Below are 27,893 nucleotides of genomic sequence, written 5' to 3'. Positions count from 1 at the left end.
AAACTCAGATATGTGAACAGTAGAATCATTCTACTAAATAGCAATGGGTTGCAGCCCCGCTGTGACCTTTGAAAACAACAGTTCAGCTCAACACCCCCAACAATTGACCAAACTGTGTGAGAAGCAATATGAGCAGCCTTTAGACAAGACTACTTCAAATTGGCATTTATACTTCTGCACATGACAGCCCTCAGACAACACAGATTTCCTCACCAGACTCATTTCCTTGAACTTTGAGAATGGCTGAATTTAAAACATGCTGCATTAGTTTAAGTAAATCATGCCAGCGTCTTCGTCTGTAACAGGTCTGGATATGTCCCAAAAATGTTGCATTTTGCTTCCTTGAAAACGTCTTTGTGAAGAGCTCCTCAAACCCCTCTCTCAGGGGCAGCCAAATCAGACGATGATCTACTGGTTTGTACCTAATAAAAAGCAAAATAAGTAGTTTACCACCAAAAGTAAAACTTTAAAATGGTTGACATATTTTAAGTACACTCTACTAACGAGTAATCTCCTTCAAATCTCCCACCTCTAACAATGTAGCTCACCCACTTATACAACCACTAAAAATAACCAAACAAATCATGTTTAAGTGTTTTACGGTGCACTGGAGTTTGGAACTGAGCTTTACTCAAGTGGGCTGTTCTTTTCAGCGGCTCTTTCATATTTAAACATTCAGATGGAGCAACAAGCAATGAAATAAACCCTCCCCCACCACCACACTGTTCAAAGGGGATTTTGCGAAAACATTCAGCGTGGCCATACGCACATGAACTGAATGCTTTCACTTAACATTAAAACATCTTGCATCAGAAGAAGACAGAACCCCAAAGTTATGTATGGTTCAACTCTCTCATCTAAGCTCTAACATTCAATGCAACCAGAAAGCTACTATGCACAAATATATCCTGAGCTCGATTCCAGAGTAATATATGTCCTTATTAAATCAAAGCAGAAAAGGCGATCTTCTTATGTCCATCATTTATTCATCTCAATATGTATCCAAACGTGATCCTAGCCAACACGTGTTTCGTCTTTAAAGGTGTGCACCTCAGACTTCGTCAGGGCTAGAATATCATAAAACAAACAATCATTACTTAAGCACCTTAACACAGGTCTGAATTTCAAAACAAATACAGGGGAACAATCCACCAAATCCAAACCTGACACCCTCGTGATTGTGAAGGTAAAACACCACAAAAAGGCAAGGAGTAAATCAGTGCCTACTGAAAGATAAAATAAGGTGATACAAGCATTAAAAAGACACTAGAAACCATCATCCAAGTGCAGTAGGAAAATCACCACCAACAATAAAACACAAGTGACGAAACGTTCAAAGTGAAAGGAAAGTAGAATCTACAGACTCCTGAAGTTCAAGTAGTTTACACAAACTCGGTCAAGGTTCACGTTCAATGCTAACAAGTCTGTTATCAATAAGCTAGCATCACCGCTAATATGTAGGGCATGCAGGCTATTCCATAGTAAGGTAGCGGAGAGGGGACTACTAGAGGTGGGGACTCACCTATTGATATTGTTGGACTCTTTTTCTACCACTAGGACAAGGCGTTTTATATGATAATAACAAGTATATCCAATCATCTCATGTCTAAAAAGGAAAGTAGGGGCGTGGCCAAGATGGCGGCGGAGTAGGACGTATCCTCCTGTCCCTCCGGCGCCGTTAGTTTTGAGCCTTGATCAGCCCTCTGGGTGCCCATCCACGAGGGTGCGTGAGAGCAGATGCTGAGACCTCTGGCTCTGGTGAGGAGCCTATTTTTGTAGTGAGCGGAGCTGACGGACATTGCTTTGCCCCTTCCGGCCTTGCTGCCGCCCGGCGGGGAGTGTGGTGCGGGGCTGACGGAGGGGGACCCTGCCTGCCTTCAGTGGACCGGGACCGGAGTGGCGTTGTTGATCGGAGTTGGGGCTCCGACTCCCCCCGGAGAGGTGAAGACCTGAGAGCGGTGGCGGCGAGCGTAGGGGGACGACCGGTGGCAACAGCAGCCTTGTCCCCGGGCCGCCATTTTATATGACGAGCGGCCTGGACCGGCGGCCGAGTGGCGAGAGGCGGAGAGCTCACAGCGGGTGACGGTGCTGCCAGCAGGGAGCGGCGCCTGGGCTCAGACTCCGGCTCAGCAGAGGTGCGGGAGTGCTCTCCATAACGGAGGCAGGTGAGGCGGGCGGCAAACTGTGTCTCGGTCCGCGCATCGGAGGACGGCGTGCGTGAGCGGAGATGGCTGAGCAGCGTGGCGCCTGTGAATGAGAAGTGCTGGGCAGGTGTCTGGGCCGCGGCTGCTGTTTCGCTCCCGCAGCGGAGGTGCCCTGAGGAGCTGCTGGAGGGTGCTGGTGTGTGCTAGGAGAGGGGGAGCTCGATGCTGCTGCCCTAGCTGGGCTCTGTGGCTGTTGCCCTTGACCATTGCGCAGCATGGGCCCCTTGATTGGAGGTTAGCCTGCCACTGCCCGGTGTTGTGGCCTCATAGCCCTCATTGCTGCTGGGGACATTGGGCGTTGCTCCGCCCGGGGAGCGGGTGCGCAGTCGGCCCGCGTGTCGGCAGGGGGTGGCCCATCTAAGCAGAGGCCTAGTGGAGGTGCAGCTGCCCTACTAACGTAGCTCTCATCGCCCTGCGCTTTGGAGGTGGGGGGCGTTGGATGAGCCCATAAGCGGACAGTGGAGGCCGCGACTGTGACCGGTAACTCAGAGGGTCCTGCAGCAGGGGCAGCGTGGGGGCTCGGCGCCGCCCCACACCTCGGCGAGCAGCAGGCCGGTCCAGTAATGAGGTGAGGAGAGCGGGGGCGACCTCAGGAGGGATACGGTGGCTCGGTCCGTGCTCCGGCGGACGGCGCAGGAGCGGCCTAGTGACGGGAGCGGCGGCCTTCGGGGCCTGGGGCTGGGCCTGCGACGTTGAGGCTTGACCCCTCTGCCGGGGGCAGGGGGGGTGACTCCCTGCCTTCCCCCTTCACTTGCCGATCTGCTCCTTTGGGTGTGGACCGAGGCCGGAGGCTGGTGCAGTTCCCTGGCGGCGCTGGTGTGAGGTGGTGCCCCCCCCCTTCTGAATGGTGGTCCCCGGCCTCACACACGTGGAGCACCACTGTCCTTCAGCCTCTCGACCCCGAAGGGCATAGCTTACTGGGGGCCAAGCACAGAGCGACGACTGTGGGAAACGGCGCAAGATAGCATAATTTGAGCAAGATTGGTGCCCGCATAGGCCTGACTAATACCGTTGTCTGTGGCTGGGGCAAGATGGCAACGAGCAGAACTAGGAAGAATAAGCCCCCGAAAAAGATTCGCCTGCGTCGGTGGTGAGGCACGACGCCCCGAAAACTGAGAAGTCGCCGCGGCCCAAGAACGGCAATGGGCCAGCTACCAAGGCCTTCATGGTGGAGTTGTTTGCGGCCATTAAGGAGGACATTTCAGAGCTGCGCTCCCAGTTGGCCTCTGACCTGCGGGAGGTACGACGCGATGTGGATGCGATAGGGGAGAGAGTGGCTACGCTGGAGGAGCATGACTTGGAAATGGCGGGTGACATACGTCGCCTCCAACAGGATGTGATTAGGCTGACTGAGCAGAATCTAGACCTCGAGGCGCAAGCTGAGGATCTAGAGAACATGTCACGTAGAAACAACATTCGGATTCGAGTGGTGTCTTGGAAAGATGAGGGGTCCGACCTAAGGGAGTATGTGGGAGCCCTCTTCAAACAGGTGCTGGATGAGGAAGACCTGCCGGACATCCAAATGGACAGAGTTCACCGGGTGGGCCTGCCGAGGGGACCTAAGGCCCCCCCTCCTGATATCTTAGTGTGCATCCACGATTTCCAGCTCAAGGAGCGGATTCTGCGGAAGGCTCGAGATCTTAACCCCCTCCAATTTCGGGAGCACTGGCCGCTGCTCTTCCAAGATCTGGCAAAAACAACAATTGATGGACAGAATGCAGAGCAATGTCATACATTCACCCCAGTACAGAGATCTGGGCCTAAATCCATCGTTTTTTTGCACTCTACACCACCCCAGGTCAGACATGGCCATATGCAAATCAGCCTTGACCCTGTGCCTCATGGGAACAGTCCAGCCCGAACTGCCAAGCCATGTCTTTCCTGGACTGGAATCAAGCATCCAAGGACCGGTTTCTGGCTATCAGCCTTCATCAGCCTGGATAGCTTGACTCCAGTGGTGTGGAGAGCATGGGACTCACGTCTGAGCATACCCAGTCTGGGCTGGACTGTTCCCATGAGGCACAGGGTCAAGGCTGATTTGCATATGGCCATGTCTGAACTGGGGTGGTGTGGAGTGCAAAATAACGATGGATTTAGGCCCAGATCTCTGTACTGGGGTGAATGTATGACATTGTTCTGCATTCTGTCCATCAATTGTTGTTTTTGCATTTGTCACCCCGAGTGGGATGGGTATGCTCAGACTGCTATCTATAGACGCGGAGAAGGCCTTTGACCGCGTAGATTGGGACTATTTGTTTGCCGTATTACAGAAGTTCGTCCTGGGGAATAACTTCACCCAGTGGATTCGGTGCCTCTATGCGGCCCCCAAAGCGGCGGTGCGTGTCAATGGCTGCAAGTCGGCTCTCTTCCCAATCGCAAGAGGAACGCGGCAGGGTTGCCCCCTGTCCCCGTTACTTTTTGCGCTCTATATGGAGTATATCTGGGATTAAGTTTGGGGCGGACACACATAAGATCAGTCTGTACGCGGACGATGTCATCCTCTCACTCACTCACCCGCACTCTTCCTTACGGGGCATATCCCGAGAACTGAAGGAGTTCCAGAAGGTGGCAGGATTCAAGGTCAATTTCACTAAATCGCATATCCTCAACCTGTCTGTCCCGGAGGAGGAAGTCCTGGATTTGAAACGGGACTTTGATTTCCAATGGGCGCACACCGATATCCAGTATCTGGGAATTCGCTTAGCACCGTCAATCTCTAAAACTGTGTCCCTGAACTACAAGATTTTGGTTGAACAGGTTGGTAAGGCCCTCTCTGACAGGTCCCGCCTCAAGCTGTCCTGGTTTGGGAGATTGGCGGTCCTAAAGATGGCTGTTCTTCCCCGCATACTGTATCGGTTTCAAATGCTGCCACTGACCCCACCACCAGATATTCTCCTGAAGCTGCAGGGATCCCTTAACAAATTCCTCTGGGACAATAAAAGGCTGCGACAAGCGCTGTCCGTGGCGGTTGCTCAGAGGGCGGCTGGAGGATTAGGTTTTCCCCTGCTCTCTGCCTATTTCCAGGCGTCCGTCCTGAGATATATAGTTGAATGGAACAGACCCATGTCCAGTAAACACTGGAATTTCATGGACCAGACGGTGTCGGGCTGCAACTTTTGGCGAGAGCTATGGTTGCCTAGCAAGCATAGGGCTTGGGGCCTCTACTAGTCTCCGGTGACGACACCGACCCTCAAGGCATGGGATCAGTTGGCGTCCCGAAAGGGGTGGACTACGTTCCCCCCACCGATGACACCCATTGTTGACAATCCAGACTTCCCCCCCGGGCCGCGCGTCCCCTGTCTTCTATCTCTGGCAAGAGGAAGGCTGTAAGAGAGTGGGTTCCCTCTTTGACTTGGATGGACTGATCCTGTTTCCCCTGCTGCGAACGGAGTTCTTCCAACTGCCGGCGGCTGATGCCTTCTCCTACACACAGGTGGCACACTGGGTAACCCAACCCACTAACGTAGCTGCTATGTCGCATCCGCTGACCAAGTTCGAAAAATGGCTGGTCTGTAAGAAAGACGACCGGCGGCTCATCTCGGAGTTGTATGCTATGATTCTAAGTCACTCCAAAAAGCAACACACCCCTGCGCAGGTCCGGTGGGAGACGGAGCTGGGACGTCCGCTTTCGCAAAAAGAGTGGGAACATGTGTTTTACCGCGCGCAGCACACGGCCTCCAATACTGCAGGGGCTGAATCAGCATATAAGGTGGCGACCTATTGGTACTACACCCTGGTGCGCGTCCGAGCCTGGGACGTCACTAAATCTGGTCTTTGCTGGAGGGGATGTGGACTAACGGGGTCCTTGGCACATTTGCTATGGCACTGCCCGAAACTGGGGAGGTACTGGCCCACGATTTTGGATGAGATAGATGAGGCGTTTCAGATTACCTTTCCCCGTTTGCCGGAGCATACTTTACTGGGGCTTCCTCATTCCAAGTGCTTCCCTCTGCGCTCGCTGAAGGGTAAACAGATCGCGCTGGCGCTGTTGGCTGCAAGACAGGTATTACTGGCTAACTGGGGCTCGCAGTCAGTACCTGACCCTCGAGACTGGTTTCAGAGGTTATGGCATATTTTGGCGATGGAGAGGCTCTCGATGGGAGTAGACTGAAAAGGCACGGAGTATGCTAAATTGTGGAGCCCGTTTTTGCATCTTCGGTCTAAAGACCTACGTGAAGTCACTTGCCCGAAATACCTGCAGATTCTACAACTCATCCCCTTAGAATTGGATGGAGCTGACCCTGTGGTTTGAACCTTTCCTTAGAGCTTCGGTAGTCACAGTGATAACCCTGCAGTAAGCTGACGCGGAGATGGGTGAGTTGGAGAGGGGGTTGGGCGTGGGTGTGTGTGTGTGTGCGTGTGTGTGTGTGTGTGTGTGTGTATAGAGAGGCGGGGTGGACGGGAGTGGGGGTGGGTGTTTGCTGTTTCTTTGGTTCAGTTCTGGAAAAAGCGGTGGCCACTGCACAGGTGGGGCGACAATTTACAACTTATAACACTTCGCGGGGCTGACCTCCGGGATGTAGGCCCAGACGCTGTGTTGATGCCTCATGTTTACGCCCTGCCGGCAAGTTGATGTAGGCAGCTGGGCTGTGTACAGTATTTCTTCCCGCACAATAAACTTGATTGATTCTAAAAAGGAAAGTAGCAATATAATTAACAATATCTCCTATCAGGGATAAAGGATTATCTCAAGCAATATCCAGGCTCCGTAATCACTCACTTGTATCAGTCTTAATAGTGGGGAGAGAATGTGTAGCCTCTCACAGTGTTCTTCGGTACCCAAGTTATTCAGTAACAGCCTATTGAGGGTAAAAGGGAATAAATATATATATATATATATATATATATATATATATAATATATATATATATATATATATATATATATACACACACATATACATCTATATATATATATATAAAATATATATATATATAAAATATATATATATATATATATATATATATATACATATATACATCTATATATATATCTATATCTATATATCTATATCTATATATATCTATATATATCTATATATATATCTATATATATATCTATATCTATATCTATATCTATATCTATATCTATATCTATCTATATCTATATCTATATACATATACAAGAGCATAGCTGATCCAATAATACGTCACTTCATAATCATAAATGCGATCACCATTAGCTGAAAACCGAGTCTAAACCCCATCCTATTTAAACACTCACCCGCCCAAAAAGTATAGCGTGACAGGTCTAGCACTTAAAAAGTGTAATGAATTAAGAACCCCATCTCATGATGCCGACAAGAATCATTTAAGAGTACCGATTCATTCACCGTCTTTACATATGTTAGCATAATAGTATATTTATTAGTCCAACGGTCAATTCATTATTATAAATTGCACATATGTCCCGTGTACAGTTCGGAATTTTTTTTTTTATAAAAGCTGGCGCAATATCACCAATAACGAAAAGTCTAGATTAGGCTAATCCTTACAGCTCACCTCTATCCGTAGTATCGTCCATTCATGTAAGAAAACGGCATCTCGCATTCACGCCATCTTGTTTCCGAACTTATATAGCCCATGTGTTGCACCACTTAGAGAGAGGACTGGCGCCTCAAGAAAGCAACGTCCGCCATATTAAGACGGGTTCGAATAAATCGAATCCCATAATTGTATTCACCATATAAAATCCTATATTAAAAGTACCGATTCATTTTACCGTCATTACATATGTTAAAATTATAGTATATTTATTTCTCGAAAGGTCAATTCACTATTATACATTGCACCTGTGTCCCGTGTACAGTTCGAATTTGTTTTTTTTATAAAAGCTGGCGCAACATCACCAATAACGGGAAGTCTAGATTAGGCTAATCCTTACAGCTCACCTCTATCCGCATTATCGTCCATTCGTGTAAGAAAGCAGCGTCTTCCGATCGCGCCATCTTGTTTCCGAATTCATATAGCCTATGTTTTACACCACTTAGAAAGAGGACTAGCGGCTCACGAAATCAACGTCCGCCATATTAAGACGTGTTTAAATAAATCGAGTCCCATAGTTGTGTTCACCATATAAAGTCCTATATTATGGACGAGCTAACGCATGAGTTCGTATCTCAAACTCTATTTCAAAAGAAGGTACCAAATTGCATTCAAACGAAAAGAAAAAGGAAAAGTAAGAGAAAATAGATACACGAAAAAACATTTTAGAGTCATGCAATTTAAACTGTGGAGTTTCATCACATCACAGGCATCGTGTCTCCCTTGGATTTGGTTAACAGTATATATCACATAGAGACTGCTGTAGTTGTTAAACTAATATAATTCAACCATCATAAATAAAAACTATTGTGTCTCTTAGTTGGTATGTTCATGTATACATAACTATCATATCTCTTTTAGGGTAAGGAGTATTTTATCTATAATCTGAATTGACTATCAATTAGGGGGTGTTAATGCTATCTTACAGTTGTCAATGCATAAACATTGGATATGTAAAACCTGTATATATACCATATCTATTGTTTCTTAATTGTGAAAACGACAAATTTCTGTAAGCAGTAAATTTCTTATAGATTATCACTGTATAGTAACAAACAGGTGGGAGGGCAAGAATCAACATCTTATCCTGATAGCAACCATGTACCACAGGTTAACAACAGTTTGCATTCTATATTATCCTGTCACATGAGGCAATCTAATAGTTGCTATAACCACATGGACTGATAAAGATATAGTACATAATAGTTGGTACATATGTCATGTTAGTGGTTGATCAGTTCCCTAGGAAGTACTGAAATTCATTGTCAATATTAAGTCCCTTAGCGGCATGTACCTCCATAATACAGCGAGCTTCTCTCTGTCTCAATCTGAGCTCCCCGTTGCCTCCTCTCACATCAGGCAAGATATTTTCTATACCATGAAAGGAGAATGTCAAATGTGTTCCTTGTGATTAACATTCTGCGGCATGTACCGCTATCGGATAACTCATATCCCTGTTCTTCAGAGCCCTGTAGAGTTCAGAGAATAGTTCTTTTAGCTTTCTAATGGTACTACCAATATACACTTTATTGCATTTGCAGATCACTACATACACTACATAGGTGGTGTTACAGTCTATGTGTGTCTTAATATCATACCTCCTGAAGCCATTGTAGCTAAAATTCTGTAGCCCATGTTGTGTCAACCTGCACATACTGCATCCTACACATTTAAAAGAGCCCTTATTAAGTGGGTTTAGCCATGAGGGTTTATATCTCTGTTCTCTCGGATAACTAGGGCTAATCATATTTCTAATTGTCATACCTCTCTGTTATGTAATCGACGGATGACTTTCAACGTATGGCCGCAAAACGGGATCAGCGGTGATCATAAACTAATGTCTCTTGAGAATTTGGTATATCTTTGATGACCAAGGATGATAGTTGGTGATCATTCTAATAGGCTTTTTACATTTTACACTGGTTCTATTCTTGACTTGTAGCGTATGCTTTCTAACTAGTTTAAGGGATCTTTCCTTAGCTCTGGTTATCACCTCTGACCCATATCCTCTTGACAGAAATCTATTCTCTACATCTCTCACACAAGTTTTAAAGTCTGAATCCTCGCTATAATTACGTCGGGCTCTTTAAAATTCTCCAAATGGTATAGCATTCACTTGAGATCTAGGATGTGCGCTATCTGAATGTAATATAGAGTTACAGGATGTACTCTTCCTGAATACTTAACTACAGAGTCTACCATTTTCCACATATAGCTCTAGGTCTAGGAATACAATCCTATCATGACTGTAGTTGATTGTAACGGTCATGTTATATACGTTATTGTTCATATATGTGAAGAAGTGATGCAACTCCTCCTCCCCACCGGTCCAGATAAACAACAAATCGTCGATGTATCTTCCATAATAGTGGATGAATTGATGCCAGTGTGAGCCACCAGGGCCCCAGAGGTGAGCTGTAAGGATCAGCCTAATCTAGACTTCCCGTTATTGGTGATGTTGCGCCAGCTTTTATTAAAAAAAAAATTCGAACTGTACACGGGACACAGGTGCAATGTATGATAGTGAATTGACCTTTAGAGAAATAAATATACTATAATGTTAACATATGTAATGACGGTAAAATGAATCGGTACTTTTAATATAGGATTTTATATGGTGAATACAATTATGGGATTCGATTTTTTCGAACCAGTCTTAATATGGCGGACGTTGCTTTCTTGAGGCGCTAGTCCTCTCTCTAAGTGGTGCAACACATGGGCTATATAAGTTCGGAAACAAGATGGCGCGAATGTTAGACGCAGTTTTCTTACATGAATGGATGATACAGGGGCATGGCTTGGCAGCCGATGGAGAAAGACGGGTGAGCGCTGAGCTCCGCGTCGGCCTCCCCTAGTAATCCTGGCGATACTACTCCTGGCGGCTTTGAAGCCCTAATTCTGCCCGCATCTCCTCCCGCTCACCTGGGGACCTGATCGGAGGCGGTGGGCTCGGACCAGCGGCTGCGTGGAACCCGCGCCGCGCCGGTGACCTGTTGAGCGGCGCCGGCCATTTTGCGGCCTGGACGACTGGCCGCATCCCCGGCCTCGGGTGGACAGGAGGCCGGCCCGCGGTGGTGGCTGGCCGGCCGCCGGCGGCCACGAGGACCGGAGCTCCGAAGTACCGGGCTCACCGCGGCGGCGGACCCCGGGCTGCCCTGCCGCAGCATATGTGAGGGAGCAAGGCGGGGCGCCTGGAGGCGAAGAGACCAGCCACTGCCATCGGCCCTGAAGGCCTGCTGAGCACCTACGGCGGAGCGCGAGACTGGGGTAAGGCCTGACCCTGCACGACCCACCAGAGTGGGGGCGGACCGACACTGGCCCCTGACCGCTCGCCATAGAGGGACCCCGCTGAGAGCTAACAGCGGAACGCGGGACTGGGGTGGGGCCTGACCCTGCACAGATTGCCACAGCGGAGACAGACCGGCGCTAGCCCCTGGCCGCTTGCCATTGAGGGACCCTGCTGGCACCGGAGGGCCTGGCGACCCGACGCTGGGGACACTCGGGAAGGCCGGATCTCTTGGGGCCCTACCAGAGGCGGCAGCAGTGGGAGGCTGAGGCCCGGCTTGGGACCCTACGGACGTGACGGGCCCCGCTGTCCGGGACCGGCCCTTGTCCAGTGAGTTACTCCCCGACCCCCCACGTGGTTAGGACCTTGGACGGCTGCCCCCGGCGCCATCTTGGGGCTGACTGCATTCGGCATCGCTTCTGGACTCGGAGGAGCGGCGCACCAGGGGGGGTTCCTCGTGACCAGGGATCTGCAAGGCGGAGAGTTGTGACCTGGTGCCACTAGGGAGGCGCTGGCTTTGGGGATCAGCGGTACCGGCGGGGGTGCGGCGTGAGGAGTGACCCTGGGACTTGTGGCCTAGAGAGTTGAAATTGGAGGTGGACGCCATTCCTGCCGTTACAGAGACGAGTCGGGACTACCATCATGGGGAAACGCCTACAGCCCCCCCGGCTGCTGCCGGAGGAGCGACGAACGCCCAGGGCCCCTCACTGCCCGCTAATCCGGCGGCGGAACTGCCACAAAGCCAGCTGGAGCAGATCCTGAAGGCCATCGCCGACACCAGGGAGGCCCTGCATCACGACATTGGACAGGTGTCCACGAGCCTGGGCCTGTTGCGTGCGGACCACGGCAAGTTGGCCGACCGGGTCAAGCAGACCGAGATCCGGATAGACGCACTGGAGCCCGCGACGAAAGCGGCAGACACCCTGATGGGGGAGCTGCAGCAAAGGGTGCGACTACTAGAGCAAAGGGCGGAGGATGCTGAAGGGCGCAACCGCCGCAACAAGATTCGCGTGGTGGGCCTGCCGGAGAAGATTGAGGGGACAGACATGCTAGGCTATCTGGAGGCCTGGCTGCGAGACAGGGTTGTACCGGAGGGTCTATCGCCGTTCTACACTCTGGAGCGGGCTCATCGTGTGCCGGCTCGCCCCCCGGCCGAGGGTCGGCCGCCCCGCCCGGTGGTGGCGCGATTGCTGCACTACAGAGATCGGGACCTCATTCTACAAAAGGCACGAGCCCTGGGGCCTTATAAGGTGGACAATGCCCAGGTCTCCATATATCCGGACTACTCTTTGGAAGTCCAGAGACAGAGGTCAACTTTCTTGGCGGTCAAGAAAGCTCTTCGGGAAGAGGGCATCCGCTACTCTCTCCTATTCCCAGCCCGCCTGCGGATCATGATGGATGGCAGATCTTCCTTCTACGACTCCCGCGACGACGTTTGGGACTGGCTAGAGTTATACAAAACCGGCGCGGAGGCGCATCACGCCCCTTGGGAACAACGGAGGGTGCCGCCGAGGCCTAGGCGGGGCAGGAGACCCAAGAAACGACCACCGAACATTCCAACACCTTCGATGTCACAAACTGTGCTGGAGCGCAGAGATGCCCTCCGGGCAGTCTCCACTATCTCGCAAACGAAGGATGCTGCATCGGCTGTGGAATCGGGATCCCGAGGAGACACTGACGGGGGGACCTCGGAGGAATCGGGGGCTGGAGGCCCCATACTGCCCCACGTCACGCCTGGGACTGCTGATGGTTTGCTGGACGAATGATGTTAATGCTCCCCTACAGTGGTATTGTATGACCTGAAGCGTTCCTGATCTAGGGTGGTATTGGGAGCTGTGCCACCCGAATGGGTCTGAAGCTGGTACTGGGCGGCTTATTCCTATAGTGGTTGATGCCTCACTCGGGGAGGAGATGCGGGGCACATGGGGCACATTGGGGAGAACTGACTGAGAGGAATGTGCTGTTCGCGGTATATTGGAAGAGGTGACAGGCCACCCCCTACTATCTCACACCTACTGTGGGACTCTGGTAGTTGCCAGAGACTGTTCTCTTTGGGAGTTAATCATTTGGATGGGTTTCTACTGTTTGGGACCTATTCTGGGGAGGGGTGGGACATGGGGCTGTTGGGGGATGTCAGGGTTTTGGTTGTTAGGGGTAGCCAGTGTGCATGCGATACTTGCTTTCATGGGGACTGTAATCTTTTTCCGAAATGGGGACCCTCCCTGAATTGAAGTGTGTGACCTGGAATGTGAGGGGTCTGAATTCCATGCTGAAACGTCATAAAGTTCATGCCTACCTTGTCCGCAGGGGAGTTCAGATTGCCTTTTTGCAAGAAACTCACATTGATCGTACTGAGGGGCGGGCTCTGCAGCGTAGATGGCGGGGACACATGTTTTACACTACCTACTCTGCCTTTGTAAGGGGGGCACTGATCTGGGTACGAGCGGGGATTCCCTTCCAGCCCTTGATAACGGTGGTTGACCCAAAGGGGAGGTTCGTAGCTGTACAGGGCCGCCTGGGAGGGAGGGACGTGACGCTCTGCAGTGTCTACGCCCCGAATGTGGACCAGCCTGCCTTCTTTACACGGTTGTCTGGGAAACTGGCAACTGTCCTGGCTGGTACGGTCCTGCTTGGGGGGGATTTTAACACTGTACTGGACGTAGAACTAGATAGATCTCACCCACCACTGGCGCAGGCGTCAGCTCACAGACTAGCGAAGAGTAGGAGAGAGTGGCAAAGTGGCTGGGGCCTGGTTGATGCATGGCGGACCCAACACCCCACTGAAAGGGACTTCTCCTTTTACTCCCCCCCGCACGATCTGCATGTTCGCCTAGACAGCATTCTGTGTTCGTTGGACGCTCAGAGTCTGGTCCGCCACAGCGAATACTTGGCCAGGACGGTATCCGACCATAACCCTTGCTTGGTAACGGTTCAATGGATGAGGCGACGCCAAGCTATCCCGACGTGGCGATTGAACCCACTCACACTGGAAGACCCGGCTTTCAAGGCTGATGTGCGCAATGGGGTGGAAGGTTACTTCGACGCTAATGCGGGTACGGCTTCCAGCAGGGCACTCGAATGGGACGCCTTTAAGGCGGTGATTAGGGGCGTCTGTATCTCGGCCACCGCGGGAGTCCGCAAGACCCTCTTACAGGAGGTAGAACACAGCGAGGACCGCTTGCGCGAAGAGGAGCGGCTCAGCCACACGAACCCTGAAGCGCACGGAGCGGTTTCGGCGGCACGGGAGGTAGTGGCGACGACAATGGAAAAGCTGCGCTGCTTAGACTATAAGGAATTTATGGTCCGGGCTCATGCCGAGCGCGACAAGGTAGGCGCTCTACTGGCATGGTTGGCCAACCCTGAGACCCGTGGCTCCCCGATAGGGACGCTAGCCACCCCAGAGGGGAACATGGTTTATACGCAATCGGACATTAACGACCAGTTCCTCCAGTATTATACGCACCTTTATAGGAGCAGGATGCCGGATCTCCCGATGGAGCTGGAGGAGTTCCTGTTGGCGGCGCAGCTGCCCAAACTCGACCCGGAGCATGCGAACCACCTGGGCGGGGACATCTCCGAGGGAGAGATCAGAGTGGCCATCAAACACATGGCCCGCCGCAAGACTCTTGGCACAGATGGGCTGCCAATCGAATTTTATGCGGCCTACGCAGATGTACTGGTTCCACGCTTACAGGCGGTTTACCGAGAGGCCTGGGACTCGGGGTGCCTGCCGGCATCTACTCGCGAAGCGTTGGTGATACCCTTACTGAAACGGGGGGGAGAAGCGAGCAGCCGTTCAGCGTACCGCCCGCTCTCCATGCTCACCACGGATTACAAGATCCTGAGCAAGGTCCTCGCGACGCGACTGTTGACCCACATGCGCACCCTGGTACATGGCGACCAGGCGGGTTTTATCCCGCAGCGCACCACTGCCACCTGTGTGTGCCGGTTGCTCCGAATCATGGGGGGAGAGGCCGCCACTCACCCGGGGGCAGCAGTCCTCTCGATTGACATCGAGAAGGCTTTCGATAGTGTTGAATGGCCGTACCTGCTCCGAGTACTGGAGGCCTTTGGATTGGGCGAGCGCTTCGTGAAGTGGACTGCCTTGCTCTATGCCGCGGCCACGGCCCGGGTCAAAACAGGGGCCACCATTTCAGCCCCTTACGCAGTAGGTCGGGGGACCCGGCAGGGGTGCTCCCTGTCCCCCCTGTTATTTGCACTCGCTATAGAACCACTGGCTGCGCATGCCCGCCTGGGTCGGGCGTATGCAGGTCTTCCGCTGAGAGCCGACACCCACTACATATCCCTCTATGCGGACGACTGCCTACTGTTTCTGGCGGACGCGAGCGATTCCCTGCGTGGATCCAAGCGACTACTATCGGACTTTGGTCATCTTTCGGGACTGAGAGTCAACTGGGAGAAGTCGTGCCTCTTCCCGCTGACTCCGGGGGTTGATGACACCCAGCCTGAGGGAATATTGCGGTGGGAACACCATTGCCTCCCCTATTTGGGTACTCACATCTACCACTCACCATTGGCCCTCTTAGACGGCAACATCAACAGAGAAATTCGGAGTTTGCAGGGCTGCATGGGTTTCTGGCGGACACTACCGCTCTCGGTCGCGGGACGTGTCGCGTTATTGAAAATGGTGGCACTTCCCCGACTGTTATATTTGTTTCACACTCTGCCGATCTGGATCCCGGCGTCGGTTTTCAACAGACTCCGCTCCCTAACATCAGAGTTCATCTGGGGTTCGGGTAGAAGACTAGTAGCGCTGGCCACGATGATGCGCCCGAGAGCGGATGGGGGTCTCGCGGCACCGGATTTTGAGTGGTACTACTTGGCAGCACAGCTGCAGTGGCTCACCCAGGCGGTGGCTTTGGAGTTCCGAGGCCCAGAGGGAGTAGCGGGCAGACTGTTCCCGAGACACATCATCTCCTTTATAATCATGGGCCAGAAACTGGACCTTGCCCAGCTCACACTTGAGGAACGCACGATTCGCAGCTGTTGGCTTCGGTGCCACAGGCGAGCTGGTGCCGCTCCCCCCTATGCACCTGAAATCCCGTTAGGGATGTGCACGGCCTTTCCGCACGGTGGCGACTGGTCGGCACTGGCGATCTGGGAGGAGCTTGGCTTGCAGGTGATCGGCGACCTCTACAAGGATGGATCACTGCTCACGTTTCAAGAGCTGCGGGACGCTTATGACCTGCCGAGGGGGGGCTACCTACTGCACGCTTCGTTAGTGGCTGGTATTCGCCGCCACTGGAAGAGTGGGCTCACCGAACCGCCAACCTCGGAATGCTGCCAATATGTGGTGATGGCCGCTGGCACATATAAGGCCGTCACATGCCTCTACCGACGGCGGTCGACTGCTGCCCTGAGACCCCTGGATGAGCTGCGAACCAAGTGGGAGGGGGACATTGGTCGACCTATTCCTGAGACGACATGGCCGCAGCTGCTGCGCCGAGCGTGGAAGGGCACTAGGAACGCCAGGTTTCAACTGGTCCAGTTTTTTACCCTGCACCGGGCGTACCTAACGCCAATTAAAATCTCGCAATATTTCGAGGGGGCATCCTCGCTATGTCCCAGGTGTAGGACGCGGACTTCGCTCACATGTTTTGGACCTGTAACACGCTGGCGGGATACTGGGAGGCGGTGATGTCCTGCCTGAATGCTGTCACGGACCGGCAGATCGATCCCGACATGGGCACCTGCCTATTGTTATGGTTCCCCCACACCCCACGCACTCGAGTCACCAGTAAATTCTACGACTTGGGTTTGATATTGGCCAAACGGGAAATCACCATGCACTGGAAATCTAACCAAGGTCCCAGCTACTTGCGGTGGAAGACTACTCTGGAGCGCTGGGCAAAGGCCGAGAGTACTTTGCGGCTGCGACAGGCCAGAAGCCTAGATAACGACAAGGCATTAGAGGTGGCTAGGGCGTGGGAAGCGCTAGTTGTGGCGCTCCAGCAGCCAGAGGGTGACATGAGCGAGGACGAGGGAGGGACGCCGGGATAAGGACACTGAGTTAAGGGATGCCTCACATCCACCATGGTACACACACTAGGTACACTAATGATAGCAGATCTGAGGGCGCGGGCACCACATCGACAGATGATACTCGCCCTTTACCGAGATTTCTACCAGGGAAGGGAACGTGTTAATATGCAAATGTTCGAGAGGGAGGAGTATGACACACTGGCTAGGGGGGAGGGATACGGGGTGGGACAATCTGGTTGGGGGAATGTTCTATATAAATGGTGTCGTGTTGGAACTGTACTGATATATTGCCTTTTCGGCTACTGCCTTGATTATTTATCCTTGTATTGTACTTCCTGAACTCGACTGCCAATAAAAACTATTTTTACACAATGAATGGATGATACTACGGATAGAGGTGAGCTGTAAGGATTAGCCTAATCTAGACTTTTCGTTATTGGTGATATTGCGCCAGCTTTTATGAAAAAAAAATCCGAACTGTACACGGGACATATGTGCAATTTATAATAATGAATTGACCGTTAGAGTAATAAATATACTATTATCCTAACATATGTAATAACGGTAAATGAATCGGTACTCTTAAATGATTGTCGGCATCATGAGACGGCGTTCTTAATTCATTACACTTTTTAAGTGCTAGACCTGTCACGTTATACATTTTGGGCGGCTAAGAGTTTAAATAGGATGGGGTTTAGACTCTGTTTTTCAGCTAATGGTGATCGCATTTATGATTATGAAGTGACATATTATTGGATCAGCTATGCTCTTACATATACATATAGGGTACTAGAAGCTCTCCGTCTCACCGCACCTGCATTGTGGAACAGCGCCGCTGCAGATAGCAGTTCGTGAACTTACACGGAGGAACCAAGGGCCCTGTATCCGAAGTTCCAGGACTGCCCCAGTGTGGATACTTGCGGTGGAGGAGTCTTGGGGACCCAGCAGGTGGTTTTTCATCTGCAAGCCGAGTTTGCCACTGCTTCTGCACCGTGTTCATAATGATGTCCAGGACCCAATAATTAGACAAAGGGGAATGAGAGCATAATTCCACCCGGCTTGCTGTGAGGGGCATGCTGGGATCTGTAGTTTGCCGACGCAGCTGCAGTATCCTGAGTGACTCTGTTCCGCCCTGCCAGGACAACCACCAATGGTAGAACAAATGGGAGTACCTACAGAGCAGTGGCGGTAAACTTTGTTTCATAGCAGGCATCTGAAGAAGTCATTTAAGACTAAACGCGTCATGCCGAAGCTTTATTGATATTAAATCACCTACCTGGATCCCCGCTGTGTCCCTCTGATTCTTTCTTCGGTTTGGATCATTTGTGGCACATATATATATATATATATATACATATATACATACATACATACATACATACATACCCAACCACAAAAGTCGCCTGCTGTAGAAGACACCACTTCACTGATAAGTATTGCCACAGTGCGTTTATTCAGGAAACAGCAGCCTTCCGGCAATACAGTGCACAAATAACAGTCCAACCCGACGCGTTTCGCCGTAGCTTCATCTGGGGCATCGGACTTGAGCATAAAGGCAGTCTGTTTTGGGCGGGAACTCCTTTATTGAGTTTCTCTGCCTCGGGGCGTGGCACGCACCCCGTGGCCAGCTGGTATTTTGAGTCCCACGTATTCCTCATGTGAGTTCATCTGCCATTAGCTCACCAATAATGAAAATTAAATCCAAGTGGATCGTGACTGAAATTGCTTTCTGTGCCACTGGAAACTTCACAAAATAAACGGCATCAGTGTTCCTTAGGCTGATCCGCCAGTTGACGGAGCAGCAGGGGTGCAGGAACTGCACCTGGGCGTCTTCCGCGGCTCAGGCAAGCCGCATTACATCCAACCACAAAAGTCGCCTGCTGTAGAAGACACCACTTCACTGATAAGTATTGCCACAGTTCGTTTATTCAGGAAACAGCAGCCTTCCGGCAATACAGTGCACAAATAACACAGTCCAACCCGACGTGTTTCCTGAATAAAGGAGTTCCTGCCCAAAACAGACTGCCTTTATGCTCAAGTCAGATGCCTCAGATGAAGCTACGGCGAAACGCGTCGGGTTGGACTGTGTTATTTGTGCACTGTATTGCCGGAAGGCTGCTGTTTCCTGAATAAACGAACTGTGGCAATACTTATCAGTGAAGTGGTGTCTTCTACAGCAGGCGACTTTTGTGGATATAGATATATATATATCCCTTTTACCCTCAATAGGCTGTTACTGATTAACTTGGGTACCTAAGAACACTGAGAGGCTACACATTCTCTCCCCACTATTAAGACTGATACAAGTGAGTGATTACGGAACCTGGATATTGCTTGAGATAATCCTTTATCCCTGATAGGAGATAATGTTAATTATATTGCTACTTTCTTTTTTAGACATGAAACGATTGAATATACTTGTTTTTATCATATATAACGCATTGTCCTATTGGTAGAAAAATAATCCAACAATATCAATAGGTGAGTCCCCACCTCTACTAGTCCCCTCTCTGCTACCTTACTATGGAATAGCCTGCATATCCTACATATTAGTGGTGACGCTAGCTTATTGATAACAGACTTGTTAGCGTTGAACGTGAACCTTGACCGAGTTTGTGTAAACTACTTGGACTTCAGGAGCCTGTAGATTCTACTTTCCTTTCACTTTGAACGTTTCGTCACTTGTGTTTAATTGTTGGTGGTGATTTTCCTACTGCACTTGGATGATGGTTTCTAGTGTCTTTTTAATGCTTGTATCACCTTATTTCATCTTTCAGTAGGCACTGATTTACTCCTTGCCTATGTGTGGTGTTTTACCTGGAAGAGTGTGGCTCAATTGTTAGAGCGGCAGACCCTGATGCAGAGTTCTGGCCAGGGGACCAGGGTTCGATTCCCGCCTCGGCGGGGTCTCGGGCTCAAATTTCCTCGGACCTGTTCATTTTCGCCTCAGTGCCTATTCTAATCACGGGCCCCACGCTGCAACTCCGGCCAATAGCTTGCTTAGCCTCCACACCAGCCCCAACAGCGCTAAGGATGCCTGGCTTCACCCTGGGGGTGCCCAGGAGTGGACACTTCACAGGGAAAGCCAGGAGGGGTTCCACAGCGGTATGAGTATCAGCGCCAGGAAGCCGAATAGGCGACACCGCAAGGTGACCGTCTGGTGACAGTGCGCTCTCTAAGTACCATGACATTTACATTTTACCTTCACAATCACGAGGGTGTCCGGTTTGGATTTGGTGGATTGTTCCCCTGTATTTGTTTTGAAATTCAGACCTGTGTTAAGGTGCATATGTAATGATTGTTTGTTTTATGATATTCTAGCCTTGACGAAGTCTGAGGTGCACACCTTTAAAGACGGAACACGTGTTGGCTAGGATCAAGTTTGGATACATATGGAGATGAATAAATGATGGTAGATCGCCTTTTCTGCTTTGATTTAATAAGGACATATATTACTCTGGAATCGAGCTCAGGATATATTTGTGCATTTGTTTAATAAGTAGAGAATTTTTTCCCTGCTGTCTGGTTGATGGTGGATGACCATCAACTTATCCTTTGAGCTCCTTTGAAATTATTGTATGACAAAACTGGCTGCAACCCAGCGCAACTGTCGCCCAGTCATCTGGTCACTATTGGTTTGCAGAAAGCTACTATGTTGTGTAAACGGTTTGGCATAATTCACCCACAATTCCTTGGCTTTAACACCTACACTGTAGCTCCACCACACTGAAAACCACGCTGTACCAAGAGACATACAGCATATCACTCTTGGAAAAAAATCAAAAACAAAAAGTGTCCATCATAACCCATAATAATTTAACAGCAAGCATTCTGCCACCATACCATCTGAGAAAAGCAAGTCAATCACTCTGTTCATATACTGCAGCCACACTAGTCATTTATTGTAAATGCTTTCAATAAAAATGATTGGAAAACATTTCTTTGCATTCTTCGACCATGCAAACAAGTACACAAAAAACTGTCTGAACAAATAGGTTATGGAGAATATGGACGATCAAAAACAATAATATAAGAAATCATAAACATACCCTCCCAGGAGGTCTGCAGTGTCACTCTGCTGGTTCATATTCACAACCCTCAAACGATGACCTAATCACACATGAAAAAAGTATATATTAGAAGTGAAATCCAGACATAGCTTGCAAGGTACATTCTATGGTTGCTGGGGTTCTGAGTATTTACTGTAAAGTATAGACAGGAATACTATTTACCACAGCTGTCCCAACTAGATAACCATGTTGCTCCACAGAGGTACTCTACTATTCCAAGTGTCTAAGGGGGTGGGGTGGTGGGGGGGGGCTAAATCAGATTCGCTTTCATAAATCAATAATCATTAACAATATGCAATCAATGCTGTAACTTCAAAGAGAATTAACACTTGACAAGGCAATATATCAAATAGTTAAAATTAGAACAAACAAAAAAAAGGCCCTATTGCCTAATTGGGCAGAGTATTCAATCAAAATATGTTCATGGTTCCAACACTAGACATTCTATAACCATGAGATGCACTCAGAATCTTCATGTCACTAGGTTTCCATCGGCTTGCGCTCATAAGGGATTTTGGTTTTGGCAAGCCACAGATCCAGGGAGTGGTTTTCACTCACTGAAGAGAAAACCTACGCTACTCGCAGGAATAAAGTGGTTGAGTTCCCCCACAGACGAGGGAGAGCAGGTTTCATGGGGACCTAAGGAAAATGCTACTTACCAGTATGCATCTGTTCTTGGCATGTAGAGCTACAGATTACTACACTTTGCATTAGATCGCCACCTGGTGTTGGGCTCGTATGATTGCATGTTGTTGTTGTCTTCGAAGAAGTCTTTTGTAGTCACGAGATAGGGGACTCCTCCCTTGGACAATAGTGCGCATGGGCATCGGCTCCATCCTTAGATTATTTTTCGCCATGTTGGGAAATGATTGAGTTAAAAGAAGTAAAGAAAAGGATGTCCATGCGTGTGCATCTAAATAAGATAAAACTGGAACAGATACAGGTCCCGGGGAGGCGGGAGGGCGTGTAGTAATCTGCAGCTCTACATGCCAAGAACAGATGCGTACTGGTAAGTAGCATTTTCCGTTCGAGGCATATGAGCTGCAGATACTACACTTTGCATCGATTGTGCAGCAGTGTCTCCCCTGGCGGTGGTCACCTGTATCTGTTGCAGTAGTTAGAAAGAGTTTTCAGGACAGCTTGGCCTACTGAAACTTGCTGCTTGGCATGCACATCAACACAGTAGTGTGTAGTGAAGGTGTGTGTTGTACACAATGTTACTGCCTTGCATATGTCTTCTAGGGGGATGTTCCCTAAGAAAGCCATAGAGGATCCTAGTTTGCATGTGGAGTGCGCTCTAGGAGGAACTGTTAATGTACGTTTTGCTTTTTGATAACATATTTGTATACATTTTACAATCCACCTTGCAATTCCACCCTTGGAAATGGGGTTGCCTTTATGAGGTGGAGAGAAAGATAAAAACAATTTTTTTGTTTTTCGAAAAGATTTAGTCCTATCTATATAGCACAGAAGAGCCCTTTTAACATCTAGTGTGTGTAGAGCTCTTTCTGCTACAGAGTCAGGGTTTTGGAAAAACACAGGTAACTCTACAGATTGGTTTCAATGAAAAGGAGTAATGACTTTTGGAAGGAATTTAGGATTAGTTCTTAGAACCACTCTGTTACGATGTAGTTGTAAAATGGTTCTTGTATTGTGAAAGCTTGTATCTCACTTACTCTTCTAAAAGAGGTAATGGCAATAAGGAAAGCCGTTTAGTATGTGAGGAATTGCAGGTCACATTTGTGTAGAGGTTCAAAAGGTGGTCCCATGAGCCTTGTAAGAACAACGTTTAGGTTCCACACTGGAGAAGGTGGCAACCTGGGGGAATGATTCTCTTTAATCCTTCCATAAATGCTTTAATAGCAGCTACCCTAAAAAGAGACAGATGTTGTTTGTTTTGTAAATATGCTGCAATTGCTGCAAGATGTAGACGTATAGATGAATATGCCAAGTTACATCTTTGTAAATGTAGAAGGTAGCAAATAATATTTTGGATAGAAGCATCCAAAGGATCAATGTGGTTATTGTTGCAATAAATGGCAAATCTTTTCCATTTAGCAGCATAGCAAGCTCTAGTAGTAGGTCTCCTGGCCTCTTTAATGATGTTCATACAGTCTGGTGGGAGGTTAAGATAACCAAACTCTAAGACTTCAGGAGCCAGATCGCCAGATTCAGTTGATTTGGGTCTGGATGTCTGATGTCTCCATGGTTCTGCGTTAGCAGAGATGGTGTGAGACATAGCTTTTGGTGTGGAACTAGAGACAGTTCTAACAGTGTGGTGAACCATGGCTAGCCTGCCCATGTGGGAGCTACCAGGATTAATTTGAGAGACTGTTGTCTGAGCTTGAATACTACTAGTGGAATTAGTGGTAGTGGCGGAAAAGCGTACGCAAATCTGCCTGACCAGTTCATCCATATCGCATTGCCCTTGGACAGCGGGTGTGGAAACCTGGCGGCGAAGGTTGGGCATTTTGGGCTTTCTTGTGTGGCGAACAGATCTATGTCTGGATGGCCCCACTTGTGAAAAAATGGTTGAAGAACTTGCTGATGTAGTTCCCATACGTGAATCTGTTGAGTCTGCCGACTTAACAGATCTGCGATCTGCTATCTGATTGTGAACTACTGGAAGGTGCTCTGCTAACAGATAATTGTTCTGTGGAATGGCCCATCTCCAAATGTTCTGTTCGAGCTGGGACAGTTGTAGAGAGTGTCCCCCCCCTGTTTTTGTATATAATACATAGCTGTCATGTTGTCCGTCTGGATTAAGACAGCTTTGTTTTGTACTTGGAATGTTTTGAGTGCTAAGAATATTGCTAGCAGCTCTATATGGTTGATATGGAACAATCTTTGTTGAATGGTCCATTGCCCTTGAGTTGTATGATGTAGGAGATGGGCTTCCCATCCTGTGAGAGATGTGTCTGCTGTGAGTACTATTTGTGGAACAAGTTCGAGGAACGGCCGCCCCTTTGTCAAGTTTTTGGTGTTCCACCACTGCAGAGAGTGATGTGTGTGGCTGTCTATCAACGCCAGGTCTGTTAGTTGGCCTTGAGCCTGGTACCACTGTCGTGCTAGACATTCCTGTAACGGACGCATCTGCAGTCTTGCATATGGTACTATGAAGATGCAAGATGCCATCATGCCTATTAGTCTCATGAACACTCTGGCTTGCAGAGATTGTTGGTGTTGGAAGACTGTGACTAAGGCTTGAATGCTCTGTATCCTTGCTGGACTGGGATACGCTAGAGCTGTAGACGTGTTTATTGTAGCCCCTAGATACAGATGTATATGAGAGGGTTGCAGGTGCGACTTGGTGTAGTTGATTGTGAACCCTAAGTCGTGCAATGTTTGAATTGTCTGATGTGTGTGTTGAACACACTGATTGAATGACTTGGCTTTTATGAGCCAATTGTCTAGATAAGGGAAGACATGTATTTGTTGTCTCCTGAGATGTGCTGCTACTACTAGGTACTTTGTGAATACTCTTGGTGCTGTTGTAACTTCGAATGGAAGGACTTTGAATTGATGATGTTGTACTTCCAGTACAAACCTTAGATACTTCCTGTGAGCAGGATGTATAGGAATGTGGAAGTAGGCGTCCTTTAGATCTAGTGTTGTAAGGAAATCGCCTTGTTGCAACAGTGGGAGCACTTGTTGTAAGGTGATCATATGAAAATGATCTGATTGTATATAAGGATTGAGGGGCCTGAGGTCGAGAATTGGTCTTAGTGTCCATTCTTCTTATGTATTAGAAAATACAGCGAGTAAACCCCTGTTCCTTGGTGTTGTAAAGGAACTATTTCTATTACGTCCTTTTGAAGAAGTGACAGGACTTCTTGTTTGAGCAGAATAAGGTGCTCTGCAGACATTGGACGCTGCCTGGGTGGTGTGTGATGGGGTTGCTGTATGTTCCAGGCAGTAACCATACTGGATAATTTGTCTTACCCACTTGTCTGTTGTGATGGAATTCCAGACAGGTAGAAACTGTGTTAATCTGCCCCACACAGGAGTCGAATGCTGTTGGGGGAGCAGAGGAAAGTCACTGTTATGTGCTGGAAGAGGTTCGATTATATTGTTGTTACCCCGACCTCTTCCTTTGTTGTGGTTTCCTCTATATCCTCCTCTAAAGTATCCCTTGTTAGAGGATGTTTGTGTGTTAGACTTGAAAGATGTTGTATTGTCTGCTCCAGTCTGTTTGGAGCCTCCTCTGTAGAAGGAGCGACGAAAGGAACTTTTAGCTTGAATGGACTGTAAAGCTCCCATAGATTTGGCAGGGTCTGATCCTTCTTCATCTTTTCAAGTGCTGTGTCTACCTATGGTCCAAACAATTGATTTTGATTAAATGGTTGATTTAAAATGGTAGTTTGCACTTCCTGTTTAAATCCTGAAATGTGTAGCCACGCAGGTCTTCTAAGTAGGACACTAGTATTTACAGCTCTAGATGCAGTGCCTGCCACATCAAGTGCACATTTGATTGAGGTATTGGAAATTAGCTTGCATTCTTGTATAAGGTTGTTTGCCTGCACCTTATATTGGTCAGGTAGATGTTCTAGTAGTTTATCTAACTGATCATAATGAGCCCTATCTTATCTTGAAAGGAGGGCTTGTGTGCTAGCTATAAGCCATATGTTAGTAGCTTGCGCAGCTATTCTTTGGCCCGAAGCATCTATTACCTTAGATTCTGTGTCTCGTGGGGGTGCTTCACCTGAAGTCTGTGAATTTGCTCTTTTCCTTGAATTTGATACAACTAATGAATCTAATGGTAGTCGTCCCTTAATGTAGGCTGGATCCCCATGAGCAGGCCTATAATTTTTCTCTATTCTAGGGTTTAGGATCCTAGTACGTACAGGAGCGTTGAATATCTCTGCAGCATGTTTAATGACGCCTTTAATCATGCGAAGAATTTAAACAGACCTTTGCGATTGTTCAAATGTATCTAAAAGAAAATCCTCCTCCGTGTCATCAGAATGCATAGTGACCCCATGGTAAATAGCAGCTCTGTTTAACACCTTCAGCACGGCGCGAATTTTCGCGCTGTGCTGAAGGTTCTAAAAAACGGGCATGGCCGTGACTGAACGGTTCCGTCATAAGCACAGCCCAACCGGCGCTCGTGACAGAACCGTTCCGTCACAAGCATCGAAGGGGTTAACAAGTGCCCCAAACTAATGTTATCTTCTGGGGGAGAAGGTTTTGATGGATATAACTGAGGGTCAGGAATATCTGGTATATCATGTGGGTGTGGGTACTCCCAGTCTATCATCCATAGGGTATGGGAAAGGCTCATCTGGGTCTATCCCTTTCCCTAGACTAAACTCATCATCATTTTGTGGTGAATGTGAAGAATGAGGACGAGAAACCTGTGGTGAAATGTTAAGAGGAGCAGGAAATGAAGGAGAAGAAAGTATAGGAGAAGAAGGGTGCATAGGAGATGTGGCAGAGTCCTTCTTGGCAGGCACTACAGGTGTAGAGATGCTGTGTCTGCTCTTCTCTTTTTATGAGGTGTGGTGGATACATGACCTGTTTCTGGGTCAATGTAGATCTTCTTTTGCAGAGGATCAAGTTGGAAAAGTTCTTCTCCTTGTGGAACCTTTGCGGCGCCGATTTTTTCGGTTCCGGACGAGGTTGCTGCTTGTCCTTAGCCTTAGGAGGTGTTACAGTGTCCTTTGGCGTAGTTTTCGGCAACGAAGGTGTTGTTTTCGGTGTCATAGGCTGTTTCGAGGGCTTGGGCGCATCGCAATCAGGCCTGGTCGGTTTCGGTACCGAAGACGATGGCTTCGGAGTGGAAGCTGGTCTCGTCGGCTTCGAGGTGTCGGACGCTGGCTTTGAACCTTTGTCTTTAGAAGTCGGCGGTTTCAGAGCCAAGACTTCTTTCGGTTTCGGTGCCGATAGAGCTGGTGGGATCGGCACGTGCGGCTTGCTCGGTAAGGAGCTGCCGGAAGGCTTAGTTATTTTCTTCGGAGCCGGGCTCGATGGCGGGGCTTTCGAAGTGGTTTTTTGGTCGCGACTGGGCCCCGGAGGCGGAGTGTTGACCTTTGCCTTTGGTTTGGGTGCTGTGTGTGGTGCAGGGGCAACCTGGTGTTAAGAGAACTTACCCATTTATAACTGAACTCTAGTGGTTGTGTCCAGTAAAGGAATTTGCCTAGTGGGTGGCCTACGTAGCAGGTACCCCACCTTTTGATTATTCTCTAACGTAGGGACATTGCAACACTTTTCTCTGTCATTTCCCCTGGTCCCAATTTGTTCCTAAGGGGTCCCCCTATACTTTCTTTACATGTGGTGCAGGGGCAGCAGTACTCACGCGATGACCCGATGGTATGGAGTCGTCGGAGTAGTCTGCCTCTGATACGACGATTTGGAGATCGTAATCTTCTTTGGGAACAAGCGGAACCTCCTCGTCAAAGATATCCACCGATTCAGGAGCTGATCGCTGCAGGTCGTGTCGACGGGCCCTCTGACCTCAGATGGTTTTCTTGTATCGAAAGGACGCACAGGCTGTACAGCTGGATTCGTCGTGTTCTGGCGATAAGCACAGGTTACAGACCTCGTGGTGGTCACTTCGTGGAAACTTTGCTCCACACACGGGGCATTTTTTGAATGCCGTCCTTTCCATGAGGTGTAGGCCTCACGGTGTGGATAGGCCCAACGGCCCGGTCGACGACTGGAATAGAGCTGATTGAGTTGAAACAATGTTAGTCGATATCGAAGGTAGTTCGGTGAAGTTTTGATAAGTGTTTGCGCTTCGAAGTACTTGAAAAGTAGATCGAGCCGGAGCAGAAAAAGTTCATCTGAA

General features: G+C 49.1%; 1 protein-coding gene across 1 annotated transcript in view; it reads right to left on the bottom strand.

Annotated features, from left to right (window-relative positions):
- The window catches only part of MDN1 (midasin AAA ATPase 1), a 2,221,312-nt gene that overhangs the window by 2,014,568 nt on the left and 178,851 nt on the right, over positions 1-27,893 (bottom strand). The window contains exons 15-16 of the mRNA XM_078648266.1: positions 21,086-21,146; positions 214-422 (exon numbers count right to left, since the gene is read on the bottom strand). Coding sequence (XP_078504392.1) covers positions 214-422; positions 21,086-21,146 — 270 coding nt within the window. The remainder of the gene's footprint in view (positions 1-213; positions 423-21,085; positions 21,147-27,893) is intronic.

The sequence above is a fragment of the Lissotriton helveticus genome, chromosome 6 (genome assembly GCF_964261635.1).
Source record: "Lissotriton helveticus chromosome 6, aLisHel1.1, whole genome shotgun sequence".
Taxonomy (NCBI): domain Eukaryota; kingdom Metazoa; phylum Chordata; class Amphibia; order Caudata; family Salamandridae; genus Lissotriton; species Lissotriton helveticus.
The sequence above is the reverse complement of the archived record's forward strand: the minus strand, read 5'-3'. Positions and strand labels throughout refer to the sequence as shown.